Genomic DNA, 27,192 nt, shown 5'->3' on the forward strand with positions numbered 1-27,192 from the left:
GGGCTGGGCTGGAGGGCGGGGAGGGACGGGGTCCCTCTGAGTCCCTCCAGGAGCTCGTGCAGGCGATGAGAAGCGGCACCGCAAAGCACATCCCCGGAGAGCCTGGGCTGGCAGAGCCTGGTAACGTTTGTAAGGCCAGGGGGGTTTCACGGGCAGCTCGACTTAATCTGCCCTGTAAGAGTCCACTGCACAGTCCCACACCGCTGGGCAGGTCTACAGGCAGCATCCCTCAGGTATGAGTGTCCCCCTGGGTGGTACCCTGTGGATGCTCATACCTACGAGATGCTGGTACTTACAGGGTGCCGTTACCAGGGGCATGCCATTAGCAAAAGGGTGCTGGTACCAGAGGGATAACCACCCTAATGAGCTCACCACGGACAATTTCCTTCTCAGGTGAAAGGCTCCCCGGGCCTGCCAAGGTCCCATCCCACAACTTTCCCCTCTGTGGGGATCTCCTTCCTGCCAGCCTGGCCAAGGCAGCAGGAGAGGTGTGAGTAGCACCAAAGGGCAGAGGAAAGAAGGCCCACCCGCTTCACCTCCTAACTCATCCCCAGCAGGGCTTTGCTGTGGGAGTCACTGGCTCCTCTCTTAAGCTCCAGCTCCCGGAGTCAGGCTGTTAAACCATACTCTTTGTTTACTTTAAAAAAACAAAGTCACCTCCAAACCTCTGCTCTGGCAAAACCCTTGGAAACATGACTTGTACCAGCTCATGGACCAGATGGGGAACACGAAAGAACTCTATAACTTGTTATTTAAAAACCCAGTGGTGATTAAGCCGATCTGATGATCTGGGGAGTCTGACTCATCTTTTTTTTTTTAACACTCAGGGTGGGTGAGATAGGAATTGACTGCTGCTGTTCTCCAGCAGCAAATCACCACATCCCATGTGGAAACTGGCAGCAGGCTGGGGCAGAGGCTCCTGGGCTATGCCCATCTTGACACCCCCCCATCCCACAGCAACCTTTATCCTGCCTGGTGGTCTGTGCCAAAGTCGGGGCAGGGTTTTTAATCTCTGCAGCTCTATGTCCGGGTATAATTAACCTTAAACCAAATTAAGCTGTCCTGCAGAAGATGGTAGCCAGTGTCATTGCACCCTTGTTTTCTGGGCTCCTGAGCTCAATCTCTCCCCACTTTGCCAGGGCGCATAACATGAAACGTGATGTTTCAGGAAATAATGCCGTGTCATATCCTTTCCACCCACTGCTTTCCTCCAGCAATGGGAGATGCTTTGCAGGAGCGCAGAGGAGCCACCCTGCTGTCCAGAAGATGCTGCAGCCACCGAGGAATTGCCAGCAGCCATGCCAACCTGGTCAGGTGCAAGATGACCCTCACGACCACACCGGCAGCCAGCATCACCCAGGCTTTCTTTTGCCTCCTGCTGTGTATCCCCTGGGGCAGCTCCTGCCCCCCAAGCTGCCAGTGCACAGAGTGGGCAGGGGCAAAGGCCGTCCTCTGCAGTTCCCGGCACTTGGAAGAGATCCCCAAGGACATCCCCAAAGACGCAGTATTCCTCAAGCTGGACACCAACAGCATCACCAGAATCCCCAGCAATGCCTTCAGGCACCTCACCCACCTGGAGGAACTCGATCTCTCCAGGAATGCCATTGAGAAGATCGACAGGGCGGCTTTCAAAGGGGTGGCTGCTGGGCTGCGTACTCTTGACCTCTCCAGCAATCGCATCCGTAGCATCCCCAAGGAGGCCTTGCTGGCGCTCAGTGCCAAGCTCCGCCTGGCCAACAACCCCTGGCACTGCGAGTGTGCCTTGCAGGAGGTGTTGTGGGAGGTGCGGCTGGACCCCGACTCTGTCCAGGACATCACCTGCCACACGGCCCCACGCGAGGAGTACGTGGGCAAGCCACTGCTCCAGGTCCTGGATGCTGGTGTCAACTTCTGCAGCGGGCGTCAGAGAACCACGGATGTGGCCATGTTCATCACCATGTTTGGCTGGTTCGCCATGGTCATCGTCTATGTGATCTGCTATGTCCGGCACAATCAAGAGGACACCTGCAAGCACGTGGATTACCTGAAGTCACTGCCAAGCACCCAGGGCCATGCAGAGATTACCAGCACTGCCCTGTAGTGCAGGATTAGGGCACCCTGTTTCCAGCTTCTTTGCAGGGAACCAGTGGCAACTTGGTGGGCTTCAAAGCTTCTCTGTGGGCTTTTCCAGCACTTGCTCCAGTCCTGCAAACGAGTGCCACTGACTTCGTCCCTCCCCAGTGACGCTGGATGGACCTTGAGCAAACAACATGGGGGAGGGATGCCAGGGACACACCATGCAGACCTGTCTGTGGAGCCTAGATTCCCAGGGAGGAACCCCCTCCCTGCAGACCCCTTTTAACCCTGACAGAGCTGGTCTCGCAGGGAAAGTGGCCCCAGTCACATGCTCATTGTCCACATGGTCTGGAGACAACCAGCCCCTGGGGGGAGACAGGTGAGGGTGAGGGTTCTTGTGGAGCCAGAAGGTCCCTGGAGCCTGGGGCACAGAGGGATCAGTTGCTCTGTGCAGCGGGGTCACTCCGTCCCAGCCTTGCAGAGAGCAGGACATCAGCCCCAGCCTCCACACAGCATCTCAGCAGCCTCTGCCTGCCACCAGCAACCGGGGGATGATCTCCCAAACCTTTGATATCTCAATAAAGCCCTGCACATAGGAAAAGCCCTCAGGGTTTGTGCTACGCTGGGAGCTGAGTGTCTGGAGAGAGCAGTGGTGCTTGAAGGGGTTGCGCTTGTCCTAATTCAATCACTCCCAAAGCAGACAAGCCTAAATTCAATGTACCAGCTCAACTCCCATTAGATTACATCCCCTCCACCCTCACCCGAGCCTGCCTCGAGCAGGGGCCAGCTGGCCAAATGGTGCCTCTGCATCTTGTCTGGTACATCTCACCTTATCTTGCCCTTTCTTGGGGACAAATTAGAGATGCTGCTCATGGCTCAACACAATGGAAGCAAATCAAGTTCTGTTGTTTCACAAGCAAGAAATGGTCCTTCCCGGCAGAGCCAGCTGCGGCCACGGCTGGGCTGGGGGAGGAGGGAGGTCTGCAGGGGCTGCCCGTGCTGGCTTTACTGGGCCTGGACCCTGGGGTGGCTCAGGCCATGACACCCCTCAGCCCCTTCTTGGGGGGACTGGCACCTCCTGGGGGCTCTCCAGTGCCAAACCTGGGACTGGGGAAGGCTGAGTGATGCTCTGGGCCAGCTGGGAGAGACAGAGGGTCCCAGGTGGGGGGAGGCAGAGGGGCAACCTCACCCCAGCACCCCGCTGTGGTCAGGGCCACCTTGTCCTCACGGGCCACCTATGGCCAAGGACATGGCCCTATCTCACTCAGGGGGTGGCTTGTTGAGTGGACGGAAGCCGCTGCCATAGTCAGAGTAGCTCAGGTACCTGCAGCTTGCTCGTGGAACAGAGGCTGGGTGCACACAGTTTATTAGAGCTCTGGTTAAGCAAAAAAGTCCCCCAGCAAAGGCGAGGAAAAGAAAAGAGGCCACGGTTTCACCTGGAGCAGTTTGGGGACTTTCCCATGCCCATGGTAGCTGGATCGGTCCCAACACACAGCAGGTTTGCTCGGAAGTCACTAACCTCATGCAAAGGGGTGCAAGGACCAGCATTGGTCCTTGTACACATCTATGGACTTGTACAATATACACACGTCACTTGGCAAGGACGACTGAAACTGGCCATGGCGCAGCAGGAGGGTGGACAGGCACCCACAGCAGTGGGATGGGGTGGATGGGTCCTCAGCAGCACCGCAGCCCCTGGCGCTGGGCAGCCAGCGCCAAGCCCAAAGCCAACTTTTCCCCCAATTTCTCACATGCTGTTTCCTCCACCCTGCCACGCACCCACCCCAGCAGCACACATTCTGCTCAGTTTCTTTTTCCCTGGCTTTGTGCGAACTCTGGCCACAACCAATGGCAGCTCTGGGTCCCTCCTGGCTGGAAACTGCCAAGCACCACGGTCCCAGCAAGCCTGGAGAAGCACCTGGGTGCCAGGCATCCTGGGTAGGACATGGCTCTGGAGCGTGACAGGAGAGCTTGCCCAGGAGAAACAGCACCAAAGCAGGGTCGCAGCCCCTTTGCCAGCCCCCTGACAAGGCTGCAGGGAGCCCTGGAGCTCCCCTCCTCCTCCTCCCCCTCCTGTGGAACGCACAACCAGCCAGCTGCAGGGCTGATGCTGCAGCTGTTCCTGGGCTCTATGGTCCATCTTCACCTTAATGCCCAGCTTGCCCTGATCCTGGTGATGAGCTGAAAGTGTCTCAGCCACCTCAGGTGGTTTTCAGCTTGAGCACCTTGGAAAGCGGCTCCTTGGCACTAGAGTAGAGGAGGTAGGAGCCCTCGGCGGTGTGAAATGCCTCCCAGTCTCTGCAGCCAACAGTGGGGAGGTGGTGTGCCGCAACGAAGCCTTCATAGCCTTGCCACCTGCATGGGGAGGGCAGTTAGGTCTTGGGGCACAAGCTGGGCACCTGAAAGCGGGCAGGAAAGCCAAGCTGTGGGGCTGGCATCTTCCACCTCCCCGCTGCAGTTCAGGGTGGGATGTCCCTCATTGGGGCTTTCCACTCCTGCCCAGAAAGCTCTCCAGAAACAGGGAGCAGTCCTCCTATCTGTCCTCCCTGGGCAGATGCACTGCATCTGCAGAGGTTGCCCCTGTGCTGGGCTCTGGACAGGGTCATTCCTGCTGGGAACAACCACCCAACCCTGCCCTCCTCCCACAGCAGTACCTGTAGATAATACTGTTAACGGAGAAGGTGAAGCCATCGAAGGAGTTTGCTACCACCAGAAAAGAGTCGTCTCCCACTGAGAAGAACTCCCAGTCCAGGGCACTGGGGATGAAGCAAGCAAAGGGGCAGGTGAGGTGGCCCCTCTGTGGCCAGCCAAGGAAGGGGCTGCACATCTATGAGGCTGAACCCATCCCACACCAACCTCTGCCACTTTGATGATATACAGAAAACCCTGCTCTTCTCATGCTGTTCCTGAAAGGAAATCCACCCTTGTTCCCAAATCCAGGGCCTTCTCCTACCTCCCTCTGGGATTTTTGTGCCAAGGACCTGTCACCCATTGCCCGCCCCACCAGTCCCAGTCACTGGCAGCGTGCAAGCCTGCCTAAACCCTCCAGGAGACCTCGAGGTTGCTCAGGGGAAGGATGCAGGCTGAGAAGCACCCTGACTCTTTGCCCAGGTACCTGTAGGTCAGGAGGTCCTGGAATTTGACAAACATCTGGGCAGTGATGTTCAGCTCATAGATGGAAGAGTTGATGGCGTAGAAGTTAGAGGGTGCTGGCATCCCACTGTCATAGCTGTGGCTGTTTGCAACAGCCAGGAAGACTCTGTTCCCAATACGGAAGACCTCCCAGTCAGCAGCACCGAAAGTCTGCAGGGAAGGAAGCCACATGAGAAGCTGGATGTGGGCAAGCCTTTGCAAGCCAAGCATGCCATGAGGTGTGGGGAACCTGCTGGAAGTGCAGTGGGGAAGTTACCCACTCCTAAAACCCTCGAAGGAAAAAATAAACCTTGCTCTGTCAGTCCCTATGGGAGAATCAGGGGAAAACTATCACTACATTTCCAGAGGTCTGAAGAGCATCTGCCTCTATAATTATTCCCAGGCATGTCTAAACCTAGAGGGGGGACCAAGGAGTAGAGTTTGATCAGTGGCCAAGCCTTACCAGGATAGACTGGAAGAGCTGGAAAGAGCCACTGAGCCAGATGTAGATGTGTGAGTAGATCTTAGTGGATGTGCCATTGAACGTGTTAGCCACAGCCAAGAAGGAATATGGCCCGATGGTGAAAAATTCCCAGTCATAGGCTCCAGAGGTAGGGATGGTCTGATTGGTTTCAAACAACCCTGTCCTGGGGTTCCACCTGTATATCACGCTGTCTATGTTGTGGTTATTCCCTGGGGGAGACAGACAGACAAGATATGCACCATGAGGAAAAGGAATACCTGGCTCGTGTAAGAAACAAGACCCAGAAACAGGTTCAGCTACACAAGTATTTGCCAGCAGGTTGCAAGGCTGTTTGCTAGTGACTGATTGCTCCCCAAGAAGTAGCCAAAGAGACTCTAGAGCCTCCATCTCTACCCAGAGCCTCCATCCCCACCTAGAGCCTCCATCCCTACCTGGAGCCTCCATCCCTACCTGGAGCCTCCATCCCCATTGAACATGTTGGCAGCTTATTCCCAAATGTGCAGTGGCAGCATCGTGGCAGCCCCTGGCAGAGGAGAATGGGGAGGGTGCTGTCACCCTACACAAGCAGCACACCAGAGGCACCATGCTGGTGCCCCAGAGCAGCCAAACTGTCGGCTGTCCCACAGGGTGGCCATGTGTAATGGGGCCAGTCCCAGCGAAGTCCCTAAGCTACCAACATCATGGGATGCTGTCACCCTTCGCGCACCAGCTTGCACAGCTGGGAGGCAGCCACAACTGGAACGGCACCCAGTGATGTTTTTGAGCACTCCTTTGCCAAGTCCCCATGCTCAGCTCCTGAGCACTGGAGCTGGCCGGGGACCTTCATGCGCTGATCCCCACTGATGGCACAAACTCCAGAAAGAGGGAAGGGATGCCACAGCCTGTGCCCTGCCCCGTGCTGGGCACTCGGGCTGAGCCCACCAGCACCAAAGCACGTGCTCCATCCAGCTCGTGGGCTCTGTTCAAGCACCTCAATCTCATGTCTGTGTGGGATGCAGCTGGGTTTAAAGCTAAAAACCTTTCTGCAGCCTGGCACAACCCCTCAAGCCAGAGCTGTTCTTCTAAAACAGGGCTGGCTTCATTGGGACAGGAGGGGAGAATCACCAGCTCCTTTCCACCTCACGCTAAGCTCTGCTGTACTCGGCCTGGCCCCACTGGTGTTTCTGGTGGCTAAGCAGCAGCGGGACCACATGTTAACAGGTTTCCAGGCAATCTTCATTGTAACAGAACAGACTTTGGCAAGAAGGGCTGCGGGGAGAACAGGGTGTGTGGGAAATGGCACATGGATAAGTGGCAGCTCCTCAGGGACTGACCCTCCACCACCCCCTAAGGGGGGTCAGTTTGGCTTGGCCATGATGGTCTTAACCCCTGCATGATGTGCATGGCCAACGAAGGGACCTTTCTGCTGCCACTGCCACTACCATGGGAGTAGGTCTCAGCCAAACTGGCCACGGTGGGGTCCAACAGGTGACATGGAGAGTTTCTAGCCCATCTTATAGGCAGCTGGTGCCCAAGCAACCTGCCACCAGCTTTAAGCCTGGTGCCAGAGGAGCTGATGCCCCAGGATCCAGTGCTGATGGCAGGGAAGGAGCCCACCAGCCCAGCATCTGAACCCGGCTGACAGCATCCTGGAAAGCCAAGGCTGTAGTATTGACCCACCCATCCCCCATGCTGAGGGATGCATCCCCAGCCCAGAACAACTCGTGGCCTGGGAGGGGAATGAGGCTGCATCACGTCTGCAGGGTGCCCAGGGAAAGAAGGACATCAGTGGGCTCTCACTTGGCTTCCCTCGGTTTCCTGTGTGCCCACAAGGCCAAGGCTTTGGCTTATCACAAGGCTCAGCCCCTGAAAACCCATGCAGCTGCCCTCACCACCCCACCATGCTATGTAGCATTGGGGAAACAAGTGAAAAGAAGCAGAGAGTTTCAGCAAAGACACCATCTCCACTTCTGTCCTTGTCCCCCGCAGTCGGAAACCCACAGGGGGACCATATCAGCCACTTCCCCGAGTGCTTTTCTCTCATAAAATGAGAGGATCTGCAAGGGTTGGGGCTTCCTGAGGGACATCACACTCCGAGCTGCGTGCGCTGACTCCCCAGCTTTGCCCTCCACTTCAGCAGAGGATGTAGGGAGCTGCAGTGTTTCCATGGCAACGGGAGGATGCTCTTCAGCAGGGTGCCTGTGGTGGGGTGCTGTGGTCCCCAGCCCCCCGTGTCACTCCAGGGCCACCTGCCCCAGCTGAGCTGGGCCAGTATGGAATATAAGGGCTGGGTACCTTCTCTGTGGTTGACCACTGCGAGGAAAGCCTCTCCCTCAATGACAAATGCCTCCCAGTCCCTAGCGCTGTGCGTGGTGATCCTCTGGTACGTGATGAATTTCTCTTTCCTGCGGCTCCACTTGTATATTACAGAGAACTCCTGACCCCTGTCATTCTGCTCAAAATTAGCCACTGCTAGGAAGATCTGAAAAATAACAAACAAGGACATCTTGATTTTCTCCTCTCAAAGGGATGCAGACAAGCACGGGCAGGATAAAGATGGGATGAGTGAGGGCAAGCACCCATGGAATGCGGGGCCAGGGACCGAGGTGGCCGGTGTGAGGCAGGACAGCCCTGGCTGGCAGGGGTCCCCCAGCAGCCCCCAAGCAGCACAATGCACCTGAAGGGGGAGGAACAGGGACCGGTGGCTCATGGGGATCTTTGGCACATCAGCAGCGGCGCCCGCCATACGCAGAGCTAGGGCAGTGATGAGACTTGCAGCCACAGCCTCAGAGCAGAGCTGAGGGAGAGCCATGCTGCATCTGCTCGCTCCCTGCCAGCCACGGGAACAGGGAGCATGGCTGTGCTGATGAAATGGGCTGGGGAGGGAGAGGGGGTGTCCAATCTATCAAACTTCTCCCATAAGGAAACGTTGTTCAGAAGAAAATTGCAGATATGGTAAAAATAATAATGATAATAACGATTCCCTGAGACAAAACAGGAGAGAAGAGCAAGAAAAACTCCCTGTGAGCGTCAGGGACAAGCGTGCAGCAGCAAAGATGGCCTTGCACAAGGTAGGCAGCACATCCAAGCTCACGGGAGCATGTGGTGTGTCATGCTGGCTCCACCACTCCGGCATGTTTTGTATGGAGGAGCAGAGGTTATGCCCCAGCTGGGCTGCAAAGATGCATAGCAACACAGCCTACAAGCAGAAAACAGTCAGCGGGGGCTGTCTCCTGCCTCCTGCCCAGCACAGCACCCTGCCAGCACCCATCTGGGGCTTTGTCCAGCTGAGGCTCAGCCACCCCCAAGGACAGAGACTTCCACCCTCAGCGGAGGCCTGTGCTGGGTCTACACATCCCTCCAAGGTGCATCCCCAGCACTGGGCAGTTCTCCCGTTGAGCCCCAGTCCAGGGAGTCCCTTCAGGGGATCTGCAGAAACAGAGCTTCAGAGGGAAGAGAAAGTCCTGGATCCAACCCCACAACTCAGGATCCTGCAGTCCCTTGATCTCCATTGACAGAAGCCACCAGGAGACCCCAGCCCTGCCCTCTGGGGCTCTTCACCCCCTCCCAGCAGAGCATCGGCAGGTCCTGGTGCAGTGATGAGGTGCTGACACCTACAGAGGTGCACTCCACCTGCAACGTGTGTGAGGAACCTGGGCTAAATGGAGAGGTCTGTACCACTGCTGGTGCAACCTACGGTCATCAGCTCCACGCAGAAACATGCCAAGCATGGTTAGCTGCATGCAGGGTGCCTGCCTCTGTCCCCAGCCATTCTGGAGCTCCAAGGGTAGCCCCAACTAGGGCACCTGCCCCAAGCTTGCAGGACAGAGGCCATCCTTCCTAGTATGTCTGAGCAAGTTTTTCTCAGAGAAGACCTGAAGGCAAACCATGAGCCTTGGTGAGCATCAACATGGGTGCTTCGATGTGTAGGAATCACGGGAAGTTGGGACCCCCCAGCCTGGTGGACTCCTCTGCCCCCACAGCCGTCACTGCAAGGGGGTATTGTGGGTCCAGACTAACACTGGGGAGTCTCAAGGTGGTTCCCATCAGCAGATAAACCCAGCTGAGGATGTTCCTGTCTCCTGCCCATGAGGGTGTAGCCAGAGCTTTGCAGAGCAAGCACAGTGCTGGCGATGGCAGGCATGTTCCCAGCTCAAAGCCAGCTTTGCAACACAGCTGCATTTTTCAGGGCTTGACCAGGTTTTCTGCAGGATCCCACCCTCAGGCAGGTTAATGCAGGCGGGACGCGGCCCATTTGTATCCAAGTAGCAGTGCTGTTGGTGCCACCAAGCCTGAAGACAGGACTTCTGCCCATCCCTCTGTATGCTGGAGCACATGGCTAGTGATGGGCAAGCCCTGCAGCCATCCTGTGCGGCATCTGGTGACAAAGCCAGACAGGGAACCTTCCCAACACCCCTGGGAGCTCTGCACAAAGCTGGCTCTCAGCAGACTTACCTTCTTTCCTATGGTGAAATACTTCCAGGCCTGAGCTTGGTAGGTGGGGATGTTCTGGTAGGGTACAAACTTCCTGTCAGTCCACTTGTAGATGGCTGATCCTGGCGGGGTGTACCGGTTGGCAGTGGCTGCGAACAGTCCCACCTTTGGGATGGTGAAGACTTCAATACCCATGGTCTCAGAGTTGGTCACCAGGTTCTGGTATTCCTCCACGTAGTCCAGCCTTTGTTTGACTAGGAGACCATGAAAAAAAAAGAGAGGTGAGGTTAAAACCAGATGCCTTTGCCTAGAGAGGTGCCCCTCGGTGCATAGCAGAGCTGGCTCATTGACGCTTGTTGCTGTATGGAGTTTTATGGGGGGAAAATAAAGGTCCTGGTGTCACAGGTGGTGAATGGCCAAAACTCGAGGGGGTGGTAAAAGGCCTGACTCCATCTCATTGGGCAGCACGTTCAGCCTCATCCACCCTGCCTGTTCCCCAGCAGAGGGCAGGGCTGCAAAATGCTCTGCCGGGCAGTCTCCTCCGGGAGGGGGGAAGAATGACATGCCACGGATTTTGATTGCTTCTTACAAAGTGGGTTGATATATTTATCCGAAAGAGAACGAGGACCTACAGCAAAAGGGCCTGGGCTGCTGAGACCAGCCAGGTTACCCCGTACCCACCTGCAGCAGCCCTGCACCAGATGTTTTCTCTGGCTGGAGTCAGCATGAGCTCTGGAAGAAGTTAGAGAAGACTTAGACAGAATTAATGCCAGAAATTAGAACAGAAATGCTAAGAGCAAACTCAGCAGCAAATGGGTGGGCACTGGAAGGGACAAATGGCAGGAGAAGGGCTACAAAAAGGGCCAGTGTTGGTGGCTCCAAGGGGCGCAGGTCAGCAAGACGCCAACACAAGATCTCCTTGGGAAAAGAAGGGCATGGTGCCAATCCTGATGACTTCCAGAGGTAGGGAAGGATGGGGAGTCCGGCTGTTGCCAGCTCCTGTGAGGAGCAAATGGCTCATCCAAACCCACCACGTGAGCACCAGCATAAGAAAAACCCAGGAAGAGGTGGGAAGGACAACTCGGTTGTGGGCATACCCCACCCTCCATGTCCTCACCAGGGATCCTGGGCAGACTGCCTGGAGCAAGTGGGAGACTGACAGTGGGTGAAATCCATTTCCTTATTGAATAACGTCCATGCCTCCAGGCTCTGGTTGCTTTGTCACCTTGTTGCTCCAATGTTGCCCCACTATTTTCCGCATGAAGGCCACCAGAGCTGGGACAACACAGGCACTCTGCCTCCACCACCATCACACTTCTCCTTCTGGTATCTCCAGCAGCTGATGAGTCTTTCTGCTCCTTCTTGTCCACCACACAAGCACTTCGGCACTGGGAGCACCTGCACCTTTGGGACCCCATGGCAGGGAGCACCCCAGGCATGGCTCTCCATGGGGTGAGCTGTCGCGCTTAGACAGACCAGGAGCTTGTCCCTGACCAGAGAAGCCCCAGGAGGGATGGACAACATGGTTAAGGTGGATGGATGACACCAGCATTGTGTGAGTGATCAGGGAGCTGGCTCACAGAGGCGCTTGAATCCAGAGCTGCACTGGGAGTATCAACATGGGCACGGAGAGCAAAGCAAAGCCTGGCCAAGCAGGGGAGAGGCAGACCCCTCATTCTGTTCTTGCCTGACTGTTCCCACCCCAAAGTGTTGTCAAGGGCAAATTTCTGCTCCTCCTCTGCTGCAAGAGCCTCCCTCCATCCCTGAGAGCCCATTGCACACCAGTACCTTCCAGCATGGAAATCCAGGCACTGCCGTTGCAGAGGTACAGCCCTCGCCAGGAGGCGTTGAACCAGAACTGCGCCTTCTGCTGCTTGGTGCAGGGTGGACGGGACCCCAGGGTCACCTTCGTGTCAGTCTCTGGGCATGGAGAGGAGCAAGGCAGGCACCCCTTAGCGCACACAACAGAAGAGCAGCAAGGCTCGTAGCCATGCACACAGGGAGGGTTAGATGTCCCGGTCCCATCCTGATGGTAGGCACCAAGGAACAGGGGAAATGGCATCCCAGCATTGGGCCAGGAAGCCACTGGCTGAGAAAACCCTGAAGGCTGGCACCTGTGGGGCTACTGGCATGAGCCCAGTGCTGCCCAGGGACCTGGGCAGGGGCACTCTGGCTCTCCAGGGAGGTTTTGGACAGGTATCCCACCCCAAAAACACACTGAGAAACAGAGCGTGCTGGTGACACCCTCTTCCCCTCCACTCCTCCTCCATGCCCAGCCCCACGCAAAGAGCCTTCCTCAACAAACACAGAAAGTGGCCAACCAAGCCTGCACCATGGGGAGATACTGACCGTAGGGGTATTTTAGCACCTCGTTGCTGGCTGGCTTCGTGGGGAGATCCTGGAGGACAGTGGGGACAGAGAGCGTCGCTACTTTAAAGTTCATGGCGGTGCATATCCGAGGGGTGGCATCAGCTCCTGGCAGCAAGACAAGCTGTCTCAGCAAGCCCTGGGAAAGCAGGAGCAGCAGGATGGAGAGCAAGTCCATCATGACCAAGACATGGAAGCTGCAGGTGATTCATGCCCTGGATTTTCCTCCTGACTCTTGCTCATTACCCTCCCTCCTGGGCCATGGAAGCCTCCACAGGATTCACACAGGTTTATCGGATCCTTGTTACATTCCCAGCCTGCCAAAATCTCCATCCTGGGCAATTTAACAGCTGGTGCAAGGGGAGCACTGGCAAAGAGCTTTCACCGCCTCTGCTTTCCACTACTGGTCAGGATCATGCACCGCCCTAACTTTTATATCAGCGAGACTGTGCCATCAACTGTTTTTCTGTCACCGCACTGCTGACAGCATCCTCTTAAAAACATGTTTGTCCCACAAAGTGCCAGTCACCAGCACTGCCCCTTGCACGCCCACAGCTGGATGAGGACCAAGCCTGGCAGTGGGACCCTGGCCACCTCTGTTGCACACACCATGGCTCAAGTCCTGCCAGCAAAGGGGGCTGAGAGGGGGCTGCAGCTCACCCCACAATGAGCCACGAACATCCCTGGGCAGCCCCGTACTATGGGGCACCTACCGTGAACACGCCTTTCCTTCTCCTTCTGTTGCCTAGGTAGAAGCTGGCTCTCTTCACCGACAGAGAGGCTGGAAATGGCGTCTCCACCACCCTGTGAATGAGCAGAGAAGAGGCAGGGAACAATTTTATGTTGTCTGCTGGTGGTTGGTGGAGGAACATCACCCTGCCAGCACTCCTGACCCCCCCGCCACTGCCTCCAACCTACACGTCCTTGGGAACGCTGCAGTCCACCGTCAGGGAGAAGGACTGGCCGGAGACAGCCAGGACGAGCGTGTGCCACTGGTTGTCGGAGAGGGAGACATTGGGGAAGGTGACACGGGTCTGCCAGCCGCCGGCCTGCTCCTGGCTCCAGAAGAGGAAGTGGAGCTTGTCGGGAGCGTAGCGCAGCCCCACCAGCACACTGGGGCTCTCCTCTGCCATCAGCGTGAAGACATACTCGTTTCTCTGCAGAAGATCATGTGCTCAAATCTGCGTGCCACAAGCAGCAGGGCTGTGCTGTGCCTGCTCCATGCCCAGCCAGCAGTGCTTACCTTGGCAGGGACACTGAGGACCGTCAGCGTGACGATGATGGAGAACTCCTCAGGGAAGCGGTCACAGTGGATGAAGAGCCGGGAGGCGGGGAAGCCCAGGGCACGAGGCCGTGAGGCAGCAAGCTGGAAACCACGCACCCCCTGCACTTGAAACACCCTCATGCCGTGGGCCAGCCTGCCGACAGGCACCACCTCCGAGAGGATGTCCAGTGGGCGCAGGTCTGTGCCAAGAGACAGCGGAGCACATCATGACGGCAGCAGCAGCTATCACAGCCTGTCCCGCAGTGGGACGGGGTCCCTGCCTTGCAGTGGGGTGCTCTGCCACCTGGCTTATTCAAGGTAGCCAGCCCATCTCCAGCGCTGGCCAGAGCACTCCGTGGCAGCAGAGGGGCCCAGCATGCCCTGGTATCCTGCCATCCCCTGCCCGGGGTCTGTGGTGAGCCCCTGCTTTGGGGACGTTTGCCTTCCGGACACCAAGGCTGATATCTCCAGCCCCACAGCAAGAACACCAAGTGTGCAGGCTCACCTGCACGAACCATCCCACTGACACAGCTCCAAATGCTGACCCCAGGCCTGGGACCTGCCAGCTGGGCAGCCCCACCAGCTTCCTCAGGACACCAGCAACCACAACCAGACCCAGGAGCACAGGCAGGGATCTGCTTGCAGGGCAGCCACCCATCCCCATCCCATCCCCAGGACAGTGGGGCACAGCGCTCCCTGCTCCAGTACTGGTCCAGGCTCTCCCACCCCAGCCCTAATTGCACACATGCACATACTCCCCCGGCAGGCACCAAAACTACTCATTAAATAATTATCCTCCCCCCAGAAGAGAAAACAACGTTCCCAGCCCCAGGTGAAGAACAGCACTGCATGCTGGCACCACAAAGCTGTCCCCACATAACAGTGCCAGGGTCACCGTTAGTCCAATGCCTTGACAAGCCCCATGCCAGCAGCTGTGGGAAGGGCTGCACTCATGGTGGGTGCTTCTCCAACCTTCCTCGCATTGGCACCCTTCCGCCTTTTATTTTGGAATGCTTCCCTGGTAGGATTGCGATGTCTGTAGCAAACCACAAAGAGGCTTGGTGGTGATGCCCAGAGGATGAAGCAGCACTCAGCTAGACTAAAAAATCCCTGACTGTCCCATCCCCAGTGAGACTGGGCTTTTAGCTCCTATTTGTATTAATAAACCTCGGCTGCTGGGGCACAGCAGGAGAGCTAGCAGGGAGGGAGCTGTGAGCAAGGCTGGACCAGTGTGTGGCTGAATCCAAACCAGCTGGAGAAGGGAAGTGTTTCCCCCCACCCTGGGCACCCCCAGCCAGCCCAAATCCAGATGGGCAGAGCAAGGAGAAATCCGCTTATGTGGCTCCTTCCAGCCTGGAGCAGTGAGATTGGTGAGGCCCTTCTCACCTTGCCACCTCTGAGTCCCCCCTGCCTGCCCCTCCGCTGGTTTAAGCTGCTCCTAAAGCAAAGCCTCGGTGGGGAAGGTTTAACTGAAATGACTTATGTCAGAAATGCATGACTCGGCAAATGACCAGTTCCTGTTTTTCTCAGCAAAAAGCACAAGCTGAATTCAGGCTTGGATTTGCAGAGGGGTTTAGGAGTCCCCCACTGCCCCAGGGGTGGCTGGGATGAGCTGGGGGGGGGGGGGCTCAGCTCATCCGGGGCTGGAGGCTGTGCCCGAGGCTGTGGGCTGTGAAGGGACCAAGTCCTAAAATCAAAACCATATCCCTAAACGCAAAGATGTGCGTCTCAATCTGCCTCCCGCATCAGTCACTGCTAACGAGCAGAGAGGAGCCGGCAGCTAACAGCTGGGAGAGCAGCCTGGGGGTTTCAGCCCAGGTCGGGCAGCACATGTGCCCCGCAGCTGCCTGCTCCGTGGGGCGGCTGCCTGCAGCTGGACACATCAGGGCTGCACAAGGAGCCAGGGCCAGGCACCGGCAGGAGGGATGCTGGGGCCTCGATACCCTGGGACCGCTCCAGCTGAGGCTGCTTGGGGACAGCAGGGACATCCGTGGAGAGACCAGAGCACCCAGGGGAGGAGGCGGTGGGCAGAAACTCTCTGATTTCTCCCAGCTTTCTTTTTCACCTCCAGTCGGGCTGTAATAAAGTGTAAATACAGGCACCATCAAATCGAGACAAGCCCCAAAAACTGGGCTGAAGTTTCACTGCCTGTGCAGGGACCACGCAGTACGGGAAGGCAGAGCCAGGGGACAGGGACACTCCTTGGCTTGGGCTGCTCTTGGCACTTCCCTGTGGGAAATGCTGTCAGAGCTGCCAGCTCCTTGGCTGGGGCAGCAGGACAGAAACTTTCCGTGAGGTTTTGCTGCCAGGAGGACGTAGGTTGTGTCTGGCAGAGCACAGGGAGCCCCAGAGAGTCCAGGATGGGAGGGATTTTCCAGGGGGACTTCATGGCTCTCATTCTCCTTCCAGTCCTTCCCCTCCCTATGTTTGTCCCCAGGGCCAGCAGACCTTGGGACAACGCTTGTGCTGCAGGGATGGGCACACAGCTCTCCCCACAGCACCAAGGAGGGCTGGTTGCTCCCCTGTCCTGTGCCACGTCGGGGAGCTGCAGGCACTGGGATGATCCCACTACCTGCTACCCATGGGTGCAGGCAGGGTGCCGGCTGCTGCAGCACCCGAGGCATCACACCGTGCTGTCACCCCCAAGACTCGGTCCACTGGCATCCAGGCACCAAAACCCCTGGGCTGGGCTGCCAGAGAGAGGCTGCCCCACGCAGGGCACCCCGTGGCTGCCACATGCCCCCCAAAACAAAGCACACATTCTGGGGTCTGCCCTGGCAGCATGGGGAACATCCCATCCACGGGAGCACACAGATCCCGGCATGTTTCCAGACACAGCCAGAGCCTATCTCGATGCCTCCCTCCTGACGCAGCCCACCCACCAGCCTTCGCTCCTACCTGTGCAATGCTGCCACGTCCTGCCCCCCCCGATGAAGCCCCCGCCGGTGGCCCAGTGGAGGAGGATGAGCCAGAGCAGCAGCGGAGCCGACATCAGGGGGCTGGTCTCAGGGGGTCCATCCACTGGGACACCCCTGCTGTCCACTCCTCTGTGCCTGGGCAGGCACCACTGGGCTCAACCCCCCCAGGGGCTCTCGCATAGTCCGCTGGTGGGACCACCTCCTCAGGGATGTGCTGCTGCTTCGCTGCTTCTGGTGTCTTAAGCCCCGGCTCTGCCGTCCCCTTGCGTGGGCATCGTCCCCGGGGGCAGGGCAGGGGTGGCAGGCGGGGGGCTGCTGGGGGCTCCCCTGGGGTGGCTGCGTAGGCAGTGCTGGCTGCAGCCTGTGCGCAGACATTTAAATGAGAAGTTCATGGTGGGAGAGGAGGAGTCCTGGCTCCTTGGAGAGCTTTTATCTTTTGCCCAACCCTCTGGAAGGCAGCTCTTGGGAGGGATTTTTTAATTTTTTTTTAAATTTATTTTTTCTTTGCTTCCTTTCATTTTTGGTGATTTATTTTTCTGGGGTCATGTGGGAGTAGGTGGGAGATTCACCCCTGCCTGGAGATACCAAGGTGGGAACCTTCCTGCCCCTAAAAGCCTTGGGCTTTTGGCAGCACAATCCCAGCCTGTAACAGGGCAAGATCCTCTGTCCTCTCTGGTCCACTCCACCCTGCCCCAAAAAAAAGTCAGACCCCACAAGGTGCATATTTCTCCCCCACAAGAGCCTTGGGCAGGTGATGCACAGCCAGTGCCCCAGGCAAGGCTATGCCACCAGCCCCAACCCCACTGTGAGGACGGCGGCAGTGTGTCGAGCGTTGGTTTGGAAACCCTCGAGGTTACACTGTTCAAACGGGAGAGACAGCAGTGGAAAAACTCCCTGCACGCAGCAAGCTCCGCTGGGTTTCTTCAGCCACAAAATGAGTTACTTCCATTCCCTGAACAATTGAAATGGGCTCCCACTGCCCCCCCGTCCCCAAGGCCTTCCCGCAAGGCGAGCTCTAGAATAGAAAGCGGATGGACAGGACGAAATGCCAAAAAATTGTGTTGCAAACCAGGGGTTTTGTCAGCAAGGAACAGCTGGAGCCGGACCCACAGACATGCCTTGCTGCCGGTCTGTCTGCACCCCTCACCAGCCCAAAATCCACCATGCCCATGCAGAGGGTGCAGCCCATGGGGTGCAGGTGTGTGGCAGAGTGGAACACCCTGCACCTTGATCCCAAATCCTGAAAGGAGCTGTTACCGCAGCCCAGAGATGCCCAAATGCCGTCAGTGCCCCTGTCTCAGAGCCAAACAGCCCCTGAAGCCTGGAGGGTGGTTGTGCACAGGTCTGGGGATGCTTGGCACCGAGTATAGGGCTGCGTGGAGCTCCCCCTCCCCGAAAGCCTCTCATTGGACATCCTCCAAATTAGGGCTCTACCAGGATCACACTCAAGCAGAGCTTAAGAGGAGCTTGATCTCCCTCCAGAGTGAGCTGCAGAGGTGAGGCACCGCCGCCTCCCCATCCCTCCTCATCCTCGCGCTGGGGACTGCACCCACCGGCATGGCCACCACCCAAACCCGGGGGTCCCAAACGGCAGTGGGACACCTGCCAGCACTGGGGCTGGCAGCAGCCATCTCGCCAGGACTCCACACTGCATCTCCTGGCAGGAGCGGGGCTCGGCACCCCAGGCCCATCCAGCAGAGAGGTCGGTGCTTCGGAAGGGAGGCTGGCGCGGAGCGCAGCTGCTGGCAGGGCCCTGCCTCCCGGCAGGTTGGCACTAGGTAAGGCAGCACAAATGAGAATCAGAGCTGCCGCATTTCCCAGGGCCGCCCACATGTGTCAAGTTAAGCGTGGCTTTGGGAGCTGGCAGCACCGCCCTGAGCAGGGGACTCACACAAGCGGACGGATTTTGGGAAGTCTCCCGCCAAGGCCAGCCCCGGCTCTGCGGGTGTCTGGGCAGCCCATGCGACTCCTCCTGGGGAGGGAGGAAAAGTTCTGCCCGGGATGCCAGGGCAACTGGCTTTTCTAAAGGGCATGTGGTCATCTTTGAGCACTTCTGTGGCCAAAAAGATGGTCAGTGGGGACATCTCCAGACACAAGGACAGAGCTGCATGTGTCCCCTCCAGAAGCAGGGGGACCTGGACACTTCCAGGCAGGAGGTGGAGGAACCGAAGCCCCTGTCAATGAGCATGGAGGACATACCAGGCGGTACTCAGCCCAGCACTGTGGGCTCAGGCTGCTTTTCAGCCACGTGCTGTTAATGAACCGTCGCCCAGTGAGGACAGGTGGTCCTCAAGGATGTTCTCCACCCTGGCACGGCAGAAGATGGCAGAGCAGCTCAGGCAGTGCCTGGTGCTTTTCTCCCTCCCCAGAAGGATCTAGCTGGGGAACTGAGCTGTGCTGTGAAATAAGGACAGGGGCCCATCACTGCCCGCTGTTGCGTTGGGTCCAGGACCTGCTCCATGGCCCAATGACAGTAGGAAGCAGCCTGCAAAATTGTTCCTAAGCACACAAGCGTGCATTCCTATGCGCACAAGCAAGCGCAAGAGGATGAAATAAAAGAGACAAACAGCAAGACATTAGCCTAATTCGCATGGGTTGTAAATAAAACCATGTGGCAGCTCCGAACAAAATAATCCTTGGATTTCCACCAAAAAGGTTTGGCCATCCCTGGGTTAGACAAGGTTGAGAAACCCATCCGTAGACAATACACTTCAAGCAGAGCTTCCATGCAGAGGACAGTGCAAGGAAGGCACCTAATCAACGCCAGGAACAGGCTGGACGCTGCACGCAGGGTAATGTTCCTGCTCCTCCAAGATTGTAACTCATTCCTTATTATTTGCAGACATAAAGTCATGTTTCAGGGCTTGTTATGCCCTATTCATTTCAGTTTTTATTCCTGACATCTGCAAGAGCTTTCCCCCTTGAAACATGGCACGCATATAAGCACTGGCTGCAGCAAAGCTTTGAGGGACCATATCCATAATGCACAGATGAATGCAGCACTGCCCATCTCATGGATGTCCCCAACCTGGGCTCCAGCTGGCAGCAAGCAGCACTGTGTCCATCCTCCTGCCCACGCTGGCAGGGCCAGGGGAGCCAGTCAAGCCCAGTTGGTCACCACCACACAGGTGTGGCCACACTCATATCCACAGGGACGGAGCAGGAGGTGAATGGTAAGCACACAGAGCCAGTCTCACCTGCATGAGCAGCAGGGTCAGGATCAGCCCTTTGAGGTCAGTTATTAAGAGGATGGGGGGAAATTGTCCTCAGAGCAACTGCCCAGATCCCATTTCCCCAGATCCCAGTTCAGGTTGGACACTGGGAACATGCCGGGATGGTGACAGACAGGGTCTCCATCCCCAGCAGTTTCCAAGGTTCCTCCTTCGTCACCTCTGTCCTTTCTTCTAGGCTGGAAATCCTCCCCATGTTTCCTGGAGCTACTTTAGCTCCTCGAGACCAATCCACCGACATAAACTGGAGTTCCCTCAAGAAATCTCCACACTAGGAAACCTGTCAGCATTGTGCAAGAAGTGTAACTCTCTTTAACCCCACCGCCTTTCAAAAACCTAATTCCCAGAAGTTTTTGAGAGGTTCTGCCAGGAAAAGTTTTGTTGAAGGACTGGGAGAATTGCAAAAGGCATCGTTTTTAGGAAAGCCACCAAAAAAAGCACAAAGGCGCCCCAACGCTGCAAGTTCTGCTGCCAGCTTCCCAGGCCTGGAGCTGCCTTCGGGAGCAACCCCTGCCGGGCGACGGCAAGCCACCAGCATTGCTCACATCCCAGAGCCTTCTGTGCCCCACACGCCTGCATGCCTCCCCAGCACTGCCAGCCCCACAGCCACGGGGAACGAAGGAGCCATCCTGGCAGGGCTCCCCTGGCTTTGGCCACGGGCAGCAGGCAGGGCTGGCAACCTGCAGCCCAGGTCCCTTCCTAGGCAGCTGGGAGCGAGCCGAGCATCCCGCCCCGCATTTGGAGGACACATGGCAGCTGAGCTGGCAGGCTTTGAAAGTGCTCCAAAAATCCATTAGTTAACTTTCGCCAGTACGAGCAAAAATACAGGCTTTAAGGCCGCGCTTCTGCACCAGAGCTGCTCAGGATGGGGCAAGGTAGTGCCCAGCAGCTGCATCTCCCCTGCACATGACAAACAGCCCATTAACACTGCCTGTCCCTCGGTGACAATTTTTTTTTTTCTTTTTGCCACCTCTCCCCAGTGCGCCTGAACCTCTTGCAAGAGGCCAAGCCACCACCCCACAGCCACGGGACCCCCAGCCTTTTCTCCGCAATCCCCACTTTCCAGCAAGGTAGCTCTATATGGATGGAGGGCATCTCACCCAAGCAACCACGAGTTGGAAACGGTGCTCTGGGTCCGTACATCTTGCATCTACACAGAGACAAAAGAGCAGCAGGGGGGCTAATGTGTCACTCAGCAGCAGGGCAGGAGACCCAGGAGCTCCACCTGGATTCCCTGCTCCATCTGCAACAGGAAAGCCCCACTTGCCTTTGAGCTCAGCTAAGATCTCTCTGCAAAGGGAATAAACAGAGCTCCTAAGGCCAAGAAGAAGGAGGCAAAGTTCCCGTTTCACGCTTACTGCTGCAAAGCCCCTGGGCATCCATACCCACCCCAGCCTGCTCTCGGCTCTGTGCTTCTTCAGTGAAGGCACTTGCCCAAAGACCCTGGGGCTTTGCAGAGCCCGCGCTTGCAGGCGGAGAGGGGAGAAAGGGAAGGGTTTTGCAAATGCCTAAGCCTTCCTCTGTCAGGAGCAGCAGTTCACTAGGCTGAATATGCAAATCTGAGGGCTATGCGTGGGGAACTCTAAGCTTGGCAGAGCAAACCCCACGCCAAGTGCTGCATCTCTCTCAGCAGGCTGCCTCAGGCCAACGCCTGAGCCCGGGGGCTGGCTCTGGGATGGGGACAGCCACTCCCCAGCTCCCCATGCAGAGAGGAATCTCCCCCAGCAGCCCTGTGGGAAACCCTCCACCTTTGCCTCATAGCCCTTTGATCAGGGCATTGACTGCACGCTCCAGCTTGCAGCAGGTGGATGGTGGTAAACGGCAGAAAAAGCCATGGCAGTGAAGCCCAGGGACTTGCCCCCACATGCCTGGGCCCGTCAGGGACTGGCAGGGATAGTAAAGAGGATGCTGCCTGGACCAGAAATGACCCCATGGCTCCCCAGTTAGTGCCCAGCCAGCACCTCTTCTCTCAGCTGCAGCCCACCTTGGATGAGGGCAGTAGGAAAAGGTGTGGGCACCACAAGCCCCTCCACCAGTCAGAGCTCCCCCAACGCAGGCAGCAAATCTGCTGCCTGCGCTCGGGGCTGAAGCCAGGTCCTCCCTCCTGTCAGGCTGCACTACCAGGGGCACAGAAAGGCTGAGCACCCTGCAGTGAAGGACAGCAGCTTCAGCACTGCTCTGCTCTGCAGACATGAGAAAATCTCTTGCCCCATGGCAAAGAGAATCACGGGCCAATTTTATTGCTTGCCCGTACGACAAAGTAGAGCTTTTATTATTATACTAGTGATGATTCAGGCTCCGGAGGAGCTGGCAGGACCACAAGGGTGGCAGAGCAGGCGGTGCACAAGGCAGGCTCCCCGGGTGCCAAGGCAGGAGTGCAGGCAGCCACGCTTGCTCTGCCCACCCACCAGCAGCCAAGTGCAGCTTCATCTTCTCCGACATCCGGGGAGGGAAGCGAACAGACAGAGAACAATTGCTATTGTTTTCCAAGACTTTCTTTGGGCCAGTTCCTCCAGCACAGTGCTGCCGCCCAGCCACTCCGACTGCGGCACTGCGGCCCCACTATGCAGACGCTGGCGGGGACGCAGCCCCCCGTCCCCAGGCGCCTGCCACCCAACCCTCAGAGCTTGGTCCCCACTAGCATGGGACAGAGATAGAGCCAGCATCCTCGGTGGGGTCACCCCATGCACCGCAGCTCCTGTCCCACTCCCCAGCACCATCAGGCAGCCCCAAGATGATCAAGCACAGGGACATCCAGCTTCCCATAACCCATCAAAGCATGATGCCCACAGCGCAGAAGAGTAGGGAAGGAGAAGGGCAGAGCAGGCCATCCTAGGGAACCTGTCTCGCCCCCCCTCACTGGTCCCACACAGTCCATGTGGGAAGAAGAGCAGCCTTTGCTGGCAGCGGGGCCTTGCACCGGGGAGCAGGAGGTCACGCAGCGGGACTGTGCACGAGGATGAGCATCCTCTTGGATTGTCCCCTGAGCAAGGCTCTAATTACAGCTGTCCTCTCCAGGCCCAGTGCCGCAGTACCCAGTGATCGCTGCCTTTGAAGTCCAGGCTTTCAGAAATCACCACGAGGCTGCTCCTAATTGCACTTTGCAAGAGCGGGGAGGGATTAGTGCCAGAAGGGGACAGGCAAGGGTGGCAGCAGGGGCTGCTGCGGTGGTGGGATCTAGGGTCCCACTGCTCAGTATGTGGCATCATGCTGGGCAGATGGGTCTCCATGGGTCCCACAGAGGGAGTAGAAAGGTGTCTACAGCAGAAGGTACCAATTTAACCTGAGTCTTGTTTGACAGGGATTGTAATTAATTGGTAAAATAAATCCGATGTTGCCTGGTTACTGACGGACGCTAAAGAGCATCAAGTCTAAAAGCGAGGCTGCACGGGGACAGTTTGGACAAGTGGCTTCAGCAACAATGCTGATGTTTTCATAAAACCAAGTTTAACCTAGAGCCCTAGGCCTTAATGAGGCCCTCGGACATGAGCCACTCTCACCAAGGTCATGTCTAGGCTCCAAGGCAGAAGATCTTGTGTCAAAGCAGGATCTGGCCAAGGACAAAACTCAACTTCTAACTGCCTCTCCAGGCAAAGAAGACTTGAAAAACATCTGCCCTCCAGCCCGCCCTTCTGGCATCCCTCCCTCATCACAAGAACTGGTGAGCAAAGCCCAGCTCCAGCTGAGCAAGGCCTCTCCTGAGCCACCCTTGCAGCGAGCCCACAGACACCAACCAGAAGGATCTCTGACCCAAGGAGGGTTCTGTCATTGTATCACAGCAAACTACGCCCATCACCGCCCCACACTCCACCATTCCCTCGCTCCCAGAGGGATGAACAACGAGGGGAAGCCATGCAAGACATAAGGCCCTGGGGGTCAGCTCTGCAGTTCACTGTCGGCTTGGAGATGTGAGATGCCCTTCAAACACACCTGCCCCACAGACAAAGATCCCCCAGCACCTAACAGCTGCTGTTGACCAAGCGCAGAAGGATCGATGCATTGACCGGACTAGCAGAGGAAGACGGGGATCCTGGTGAAGCAGCACATGAGGAGAGGAGCCTGCATGAACCCGTCCCAGGCAGACCCAGCAAAGAAACCCCAATTCACCTAATAGCATCACGCCAGCCTCAATTTGGGTTCAATTTGCCAAACTGTTTTGGTGTGGGAAAAACTGGTTTGGGGCAAAACTCCCAACCCACCCGTGGGCGGCGACCCTCCCCACGCTGGGCCGAGCATCCAAGCACATGGGTGCCTGCCACCCCCCTGGCATGTTGCATCCTGAATCTTTGCCACTTTGAACCCACCTCCCGCATCACCCCACAGACCCCCAAGGGGCGGCTGCAGCGGGTGCATTCGCCTTCACTCCACAGCCCTGCAAGCCCTGCTTCAGGGCACCCACCCTCCCGGCAACCCCCAGCAGCTCCTCCGGCCAGGGTGACCCAGCTCCTTCCAGAGCTGTGACAGCAGCGCAGAGCCACAGCCTCTCCCCACCATCATCCTGCCAGCCACACATTGCTGACTCCTGCCTGCATCCCCTGGATAAACGCACCAAAGTGCCCCCGGAGAGCCCTGCCTTGGCGAGCTGGGGCTGGCTGGTGCCCGACACATGGAGGAAGGGGACTCAGCCCAGAACTTGGCTCATCTCTCCCCACACCCTTCAGGAATGACATGACTAGACCTGCTTGCAAACAGCTCCCCGAGAGCTCACGCACACGGTGCTAACACCAGCAGCTACCCTGTAATAACTCACCATCCGTATCATTACCATTAATTACATATTAACATACCCCATAATCTTAACTGCTGCTAAGTCACATCTTGGGGGGTGCAAGCCACTTTCAAAAGCCACCTGGCTGTTTCTCCTTCGGCTCTTACACCACCCATCCCAGGAGAGGGGCCGGCAGCCAAAGCAGGACTAGGATGTGGCGGGTGGCTGCAAGGATCAGGGCTGGGATGGGTTGGAGTCACAGGGAAGGCACTGATCTTCCAGCCGCCCTGTGCTCGAGGGGACCGCAAGAGCACCGAGCACATCATGCAGGACCACAAAGCATTAAGTGGCTTGAACAATTCCCTCCCCAGCGCCGGGTTCCACCCCTGCAGCATCAGGTGGCCTTGCACAGCTGTAGCTGCCTGCATGACCCCGACAGCACTTATCGGGTGGGACCTGGCTGCACAGGAGGTGACCCTGGGAGCCCTCACCAGAGCTGGTGTAGAGGCTCGGCCACCTTGCTGTTCAGGCAGCTCATCCCAACCAGACTCTAGGATGCCAGAGGAATTCTCCAGGTTCCTGCACCTTCCCCATCCCCGTGACACCTCCAACCATCCCATCAGCAAGACCCTTAGCATCCCTCACCTCGCACTCCTCCCAGTCCCTGAGCTTGCTGAAGAGCAAAGTGATTTTCTTCTTCCACCGAGTCAGGGAAATTTGAGAAGCAACATGGGGCAACTAACCAGTGCCACTTCTTGCCCCAGCAGCGCAGGGACCTCCCACACTCATACTTCCATGCCCTGCTGCTGCCTTGGCTCAACACTGCTCAGCCAGCGTGCACAGCCCTTACCCCATGCCACAGGGCAGGGGAAATGTGGGGGCTGCTTTGAGCCCATCTGGAGCTACCACCTAAAAGTTGTGCCAATCCTGCACCGGAGACAAACCCAGTATCAGCATGGCTGGCACCAGGGATAGATATTCCGGGTCTGTGCTGGCAGAAGGGGTGTTTCTCCTTTTGATTCTCATAGGGATAAAACATAACAGCATCCTTGCCAAGACAGAACTTCAGGAGGAAAGCAAAGATCTTCTAGAGAGGCAGAGCCTTCACCATTTCATCTCAAAGGCAGCACACCACCTTCCATTCATGAGATAGCCCCAGCCAAAAAAAATAGATGGAAAGAAGCCTGGGGCTGGCTCTGCCCCGAAGCTGCAGCCGTTTCATGTGGCTCCAATGCCTCTCGCCCAGCAGCTCACACTTTCAAAGAACCGCCTGCATGCACACAGGCACACAAAACACAATTAATGAATGTCTCGCATCCCACTGTGTGTGTTCTGACACAGCCCCATCTGCCAGGGAAAAAAAGCGTGCGTGTGTTGAAATATGTATATACAAAGGCTCTAAAGAGGACGTTGCTTGCATTTTTACAGCTTTGTTCAAGGGTTTTGTTTTGCCTTTTTTTTTTTAATATAAAAGCCCAAAGTAAATATAATCCAGAGAAAGGATTTTTTTTTTAATCTTTAATACTTTACCTGCATGTGTAACACCTGTAGAGCTCTGACACTCCCCAACGAACATGTTTTATAGTAACTGTTTCAGACTGAAAAATAGGCAACTGCTCAGAAAAACATTGCTACTGGCTAGTATTACACATGCTGCCAACGTGAGTATTCTTTCACGAAGGGAGAGGATTAAGCCTTTCAGGGAAGTCTATCACGGGATCGACACTGCAGCTTTACAAGCTTTATCTCTCAGGTGTTCCCCAGTTGTAATAAGCTGCCTGTGTGGTGAAAGACTTTCAGGGCAAGCTGGGCACAGCAGGAGCCCACCTGACTCTACACAGGGATAGAGCTGCACGAGATGAACTCTCGTGCTGTGCACAAGGATTCAGTTTATTACGGAATAACGAGGATGAAGTTTTCCTTCTTTCTTTCTTTCCTGCGAGTAAAACAAACAGGGAAGCTAAGATGCCGACTGCGGTGCCACGTTTAAGCCTTTCAATGAACATGAACGCTCGCCGCCAGTTTCAGCTAAACAAACAGCCATTGTGCAGCACAGTTCTTTAGTCTTCCAAGGTGGACTTCTGCTTACGTTTCGTCACTGCAAGACCTCCTGGTATATATGTTCACTGGGTGGCTTAAAACACCTGAGCTAGCAAGCCTGCTGCATGCCAGTCACTTAAAAAGAAATATTTCTAAGCAACAGCGATTTAGGGACTACAGAAATTCTCAGTAGGAACTGGACATCTAACTGTCCTTCTCAAACCCAAGAGCTAATACCAGCAGATTTTGAACGATACATTAAAACTCACAATTCACCTTCCTAGGCCAGGGACAAGGATTGTAACAAGACCTTTGTAAGAAGCAAACGGCATCTCATCTGCCGGCTGTCAGATTTTTAGTTTTCTTTGAATTACCAAGCCACTGCCATCATTAGAGACAAGACACTTGCCTGGAAAGCCCAAGCAACTATGCCAACTCTTCCACTCCTCTGAAGCATGCCCTGTGTTTTCACTGCGTTAGAATAAACCCTTCCACTCCTTCAGACCAACTCAGAATTGGACTCTCTTGACCAGCTGGTTACCCATATAAAACACCCACTGCAATACATTTGCATACATCTA

General features: G+C 56.5%; 2 protein-coding genes across 2 annotated transcripts; one reads left to right on the plus strand and one right to left on the minus strand.

The window, feature by feature from the left end:
- The first annotated feature begins 1,216 nt into the window (after positions 1 to 1,216).
- On the plus strand, positions 1,217 to 2,080 carry LRRC3 (leucine rich repeat containing 3). Its single transcript, XM_009950244.2, has one exon. It carries the CDS (start codon positions 1,217 to 1,219, stop codon positions 2,078 to 2,080), a length of 864 nt encoding a protein of 287 aa, XP_009948546.2.
- A 2,163-nt stretch (positions 2,081 to 4,243) lies between these two features.
- TSPEAR (thrombospondin type laminin G domain and EAR repeats) lies at positions 4,244 to 16,707 on the minus strand. The gene is made up of 12 exons (XM_086468241.1): positions 16,614 to 16,707; positions 13,695 to 13,915; positions 13,370 to 13,608; positions 13,165 to 13,255; positions 12,434 to 12,590; positions 11,873 to 12,004; positions 10,106 to 10,338; positions 7,946 to 8,132; positions 5,651 to 5,880; positions 5,171 to 5,358; positions 4,710 to 4,811; positions 4,244 to 4,410 (listed from the first exon to the last, which is right to left on the minus strand). The coding sequence occupies exons 1-12, from the start codon at positions 16,705 to 16,707 to the stop codon at positions 4,257 to 4,259; spliced, it is 2,028 nt and encodes a 675-aa protein (XP_086324367.1). The 3' UTR covers positions 4,244 to 4,256.
- Positions 16,708 to 27,192: the final 10,485 nt, after the last annotated feature.

The sequence above is a fragment of the Leptosomus discolor genome, chromosome 7 (assembly GCF_034619465.1).
Source record: "Leptosomus discolor isolate bLepDis1 chromosome 7, bLepDis1.hap2, whole genome shotgun sequence".
NCBI lineage: Eukaryota > Metazoa > Chordata > Aves > Leptosomiformes > Leptosomidae > Leptosomus > Leptosomus discolor.

Bases quoted from the DNA above. Each gene is read 5' to 3' on its own strand.
- LRRC3 (XM_009950244.2), top strand. From the start codon at position 1,217: ATGGGAGATGCTTTGCAGGAGCGCAGAGGAGCCACCCTGCTGTCCAGA.
- TSPEAR (XM_086468241.1), bottom strand. From the start codon at position 16,707: ATGTCGGCTCCGCTGCTGCTCTGGCTCATCCTCCTCCACTGGGCCACC. The intron at 13,916-16,613 runs GTAGGAGCGAAG...CTCTTGGCACAG, and splicing joins GACGTGGCAGCATTGCACAG to ACCTGCGCCCACTGGACATC. The intron at 13,256-13,369 runs GTAGGTTGGAGG...GCTCATTCACAG, and splicing joins TGCAGCGTTCCCAAGGACGT to GGTGGTGGAGACGCCATTTC.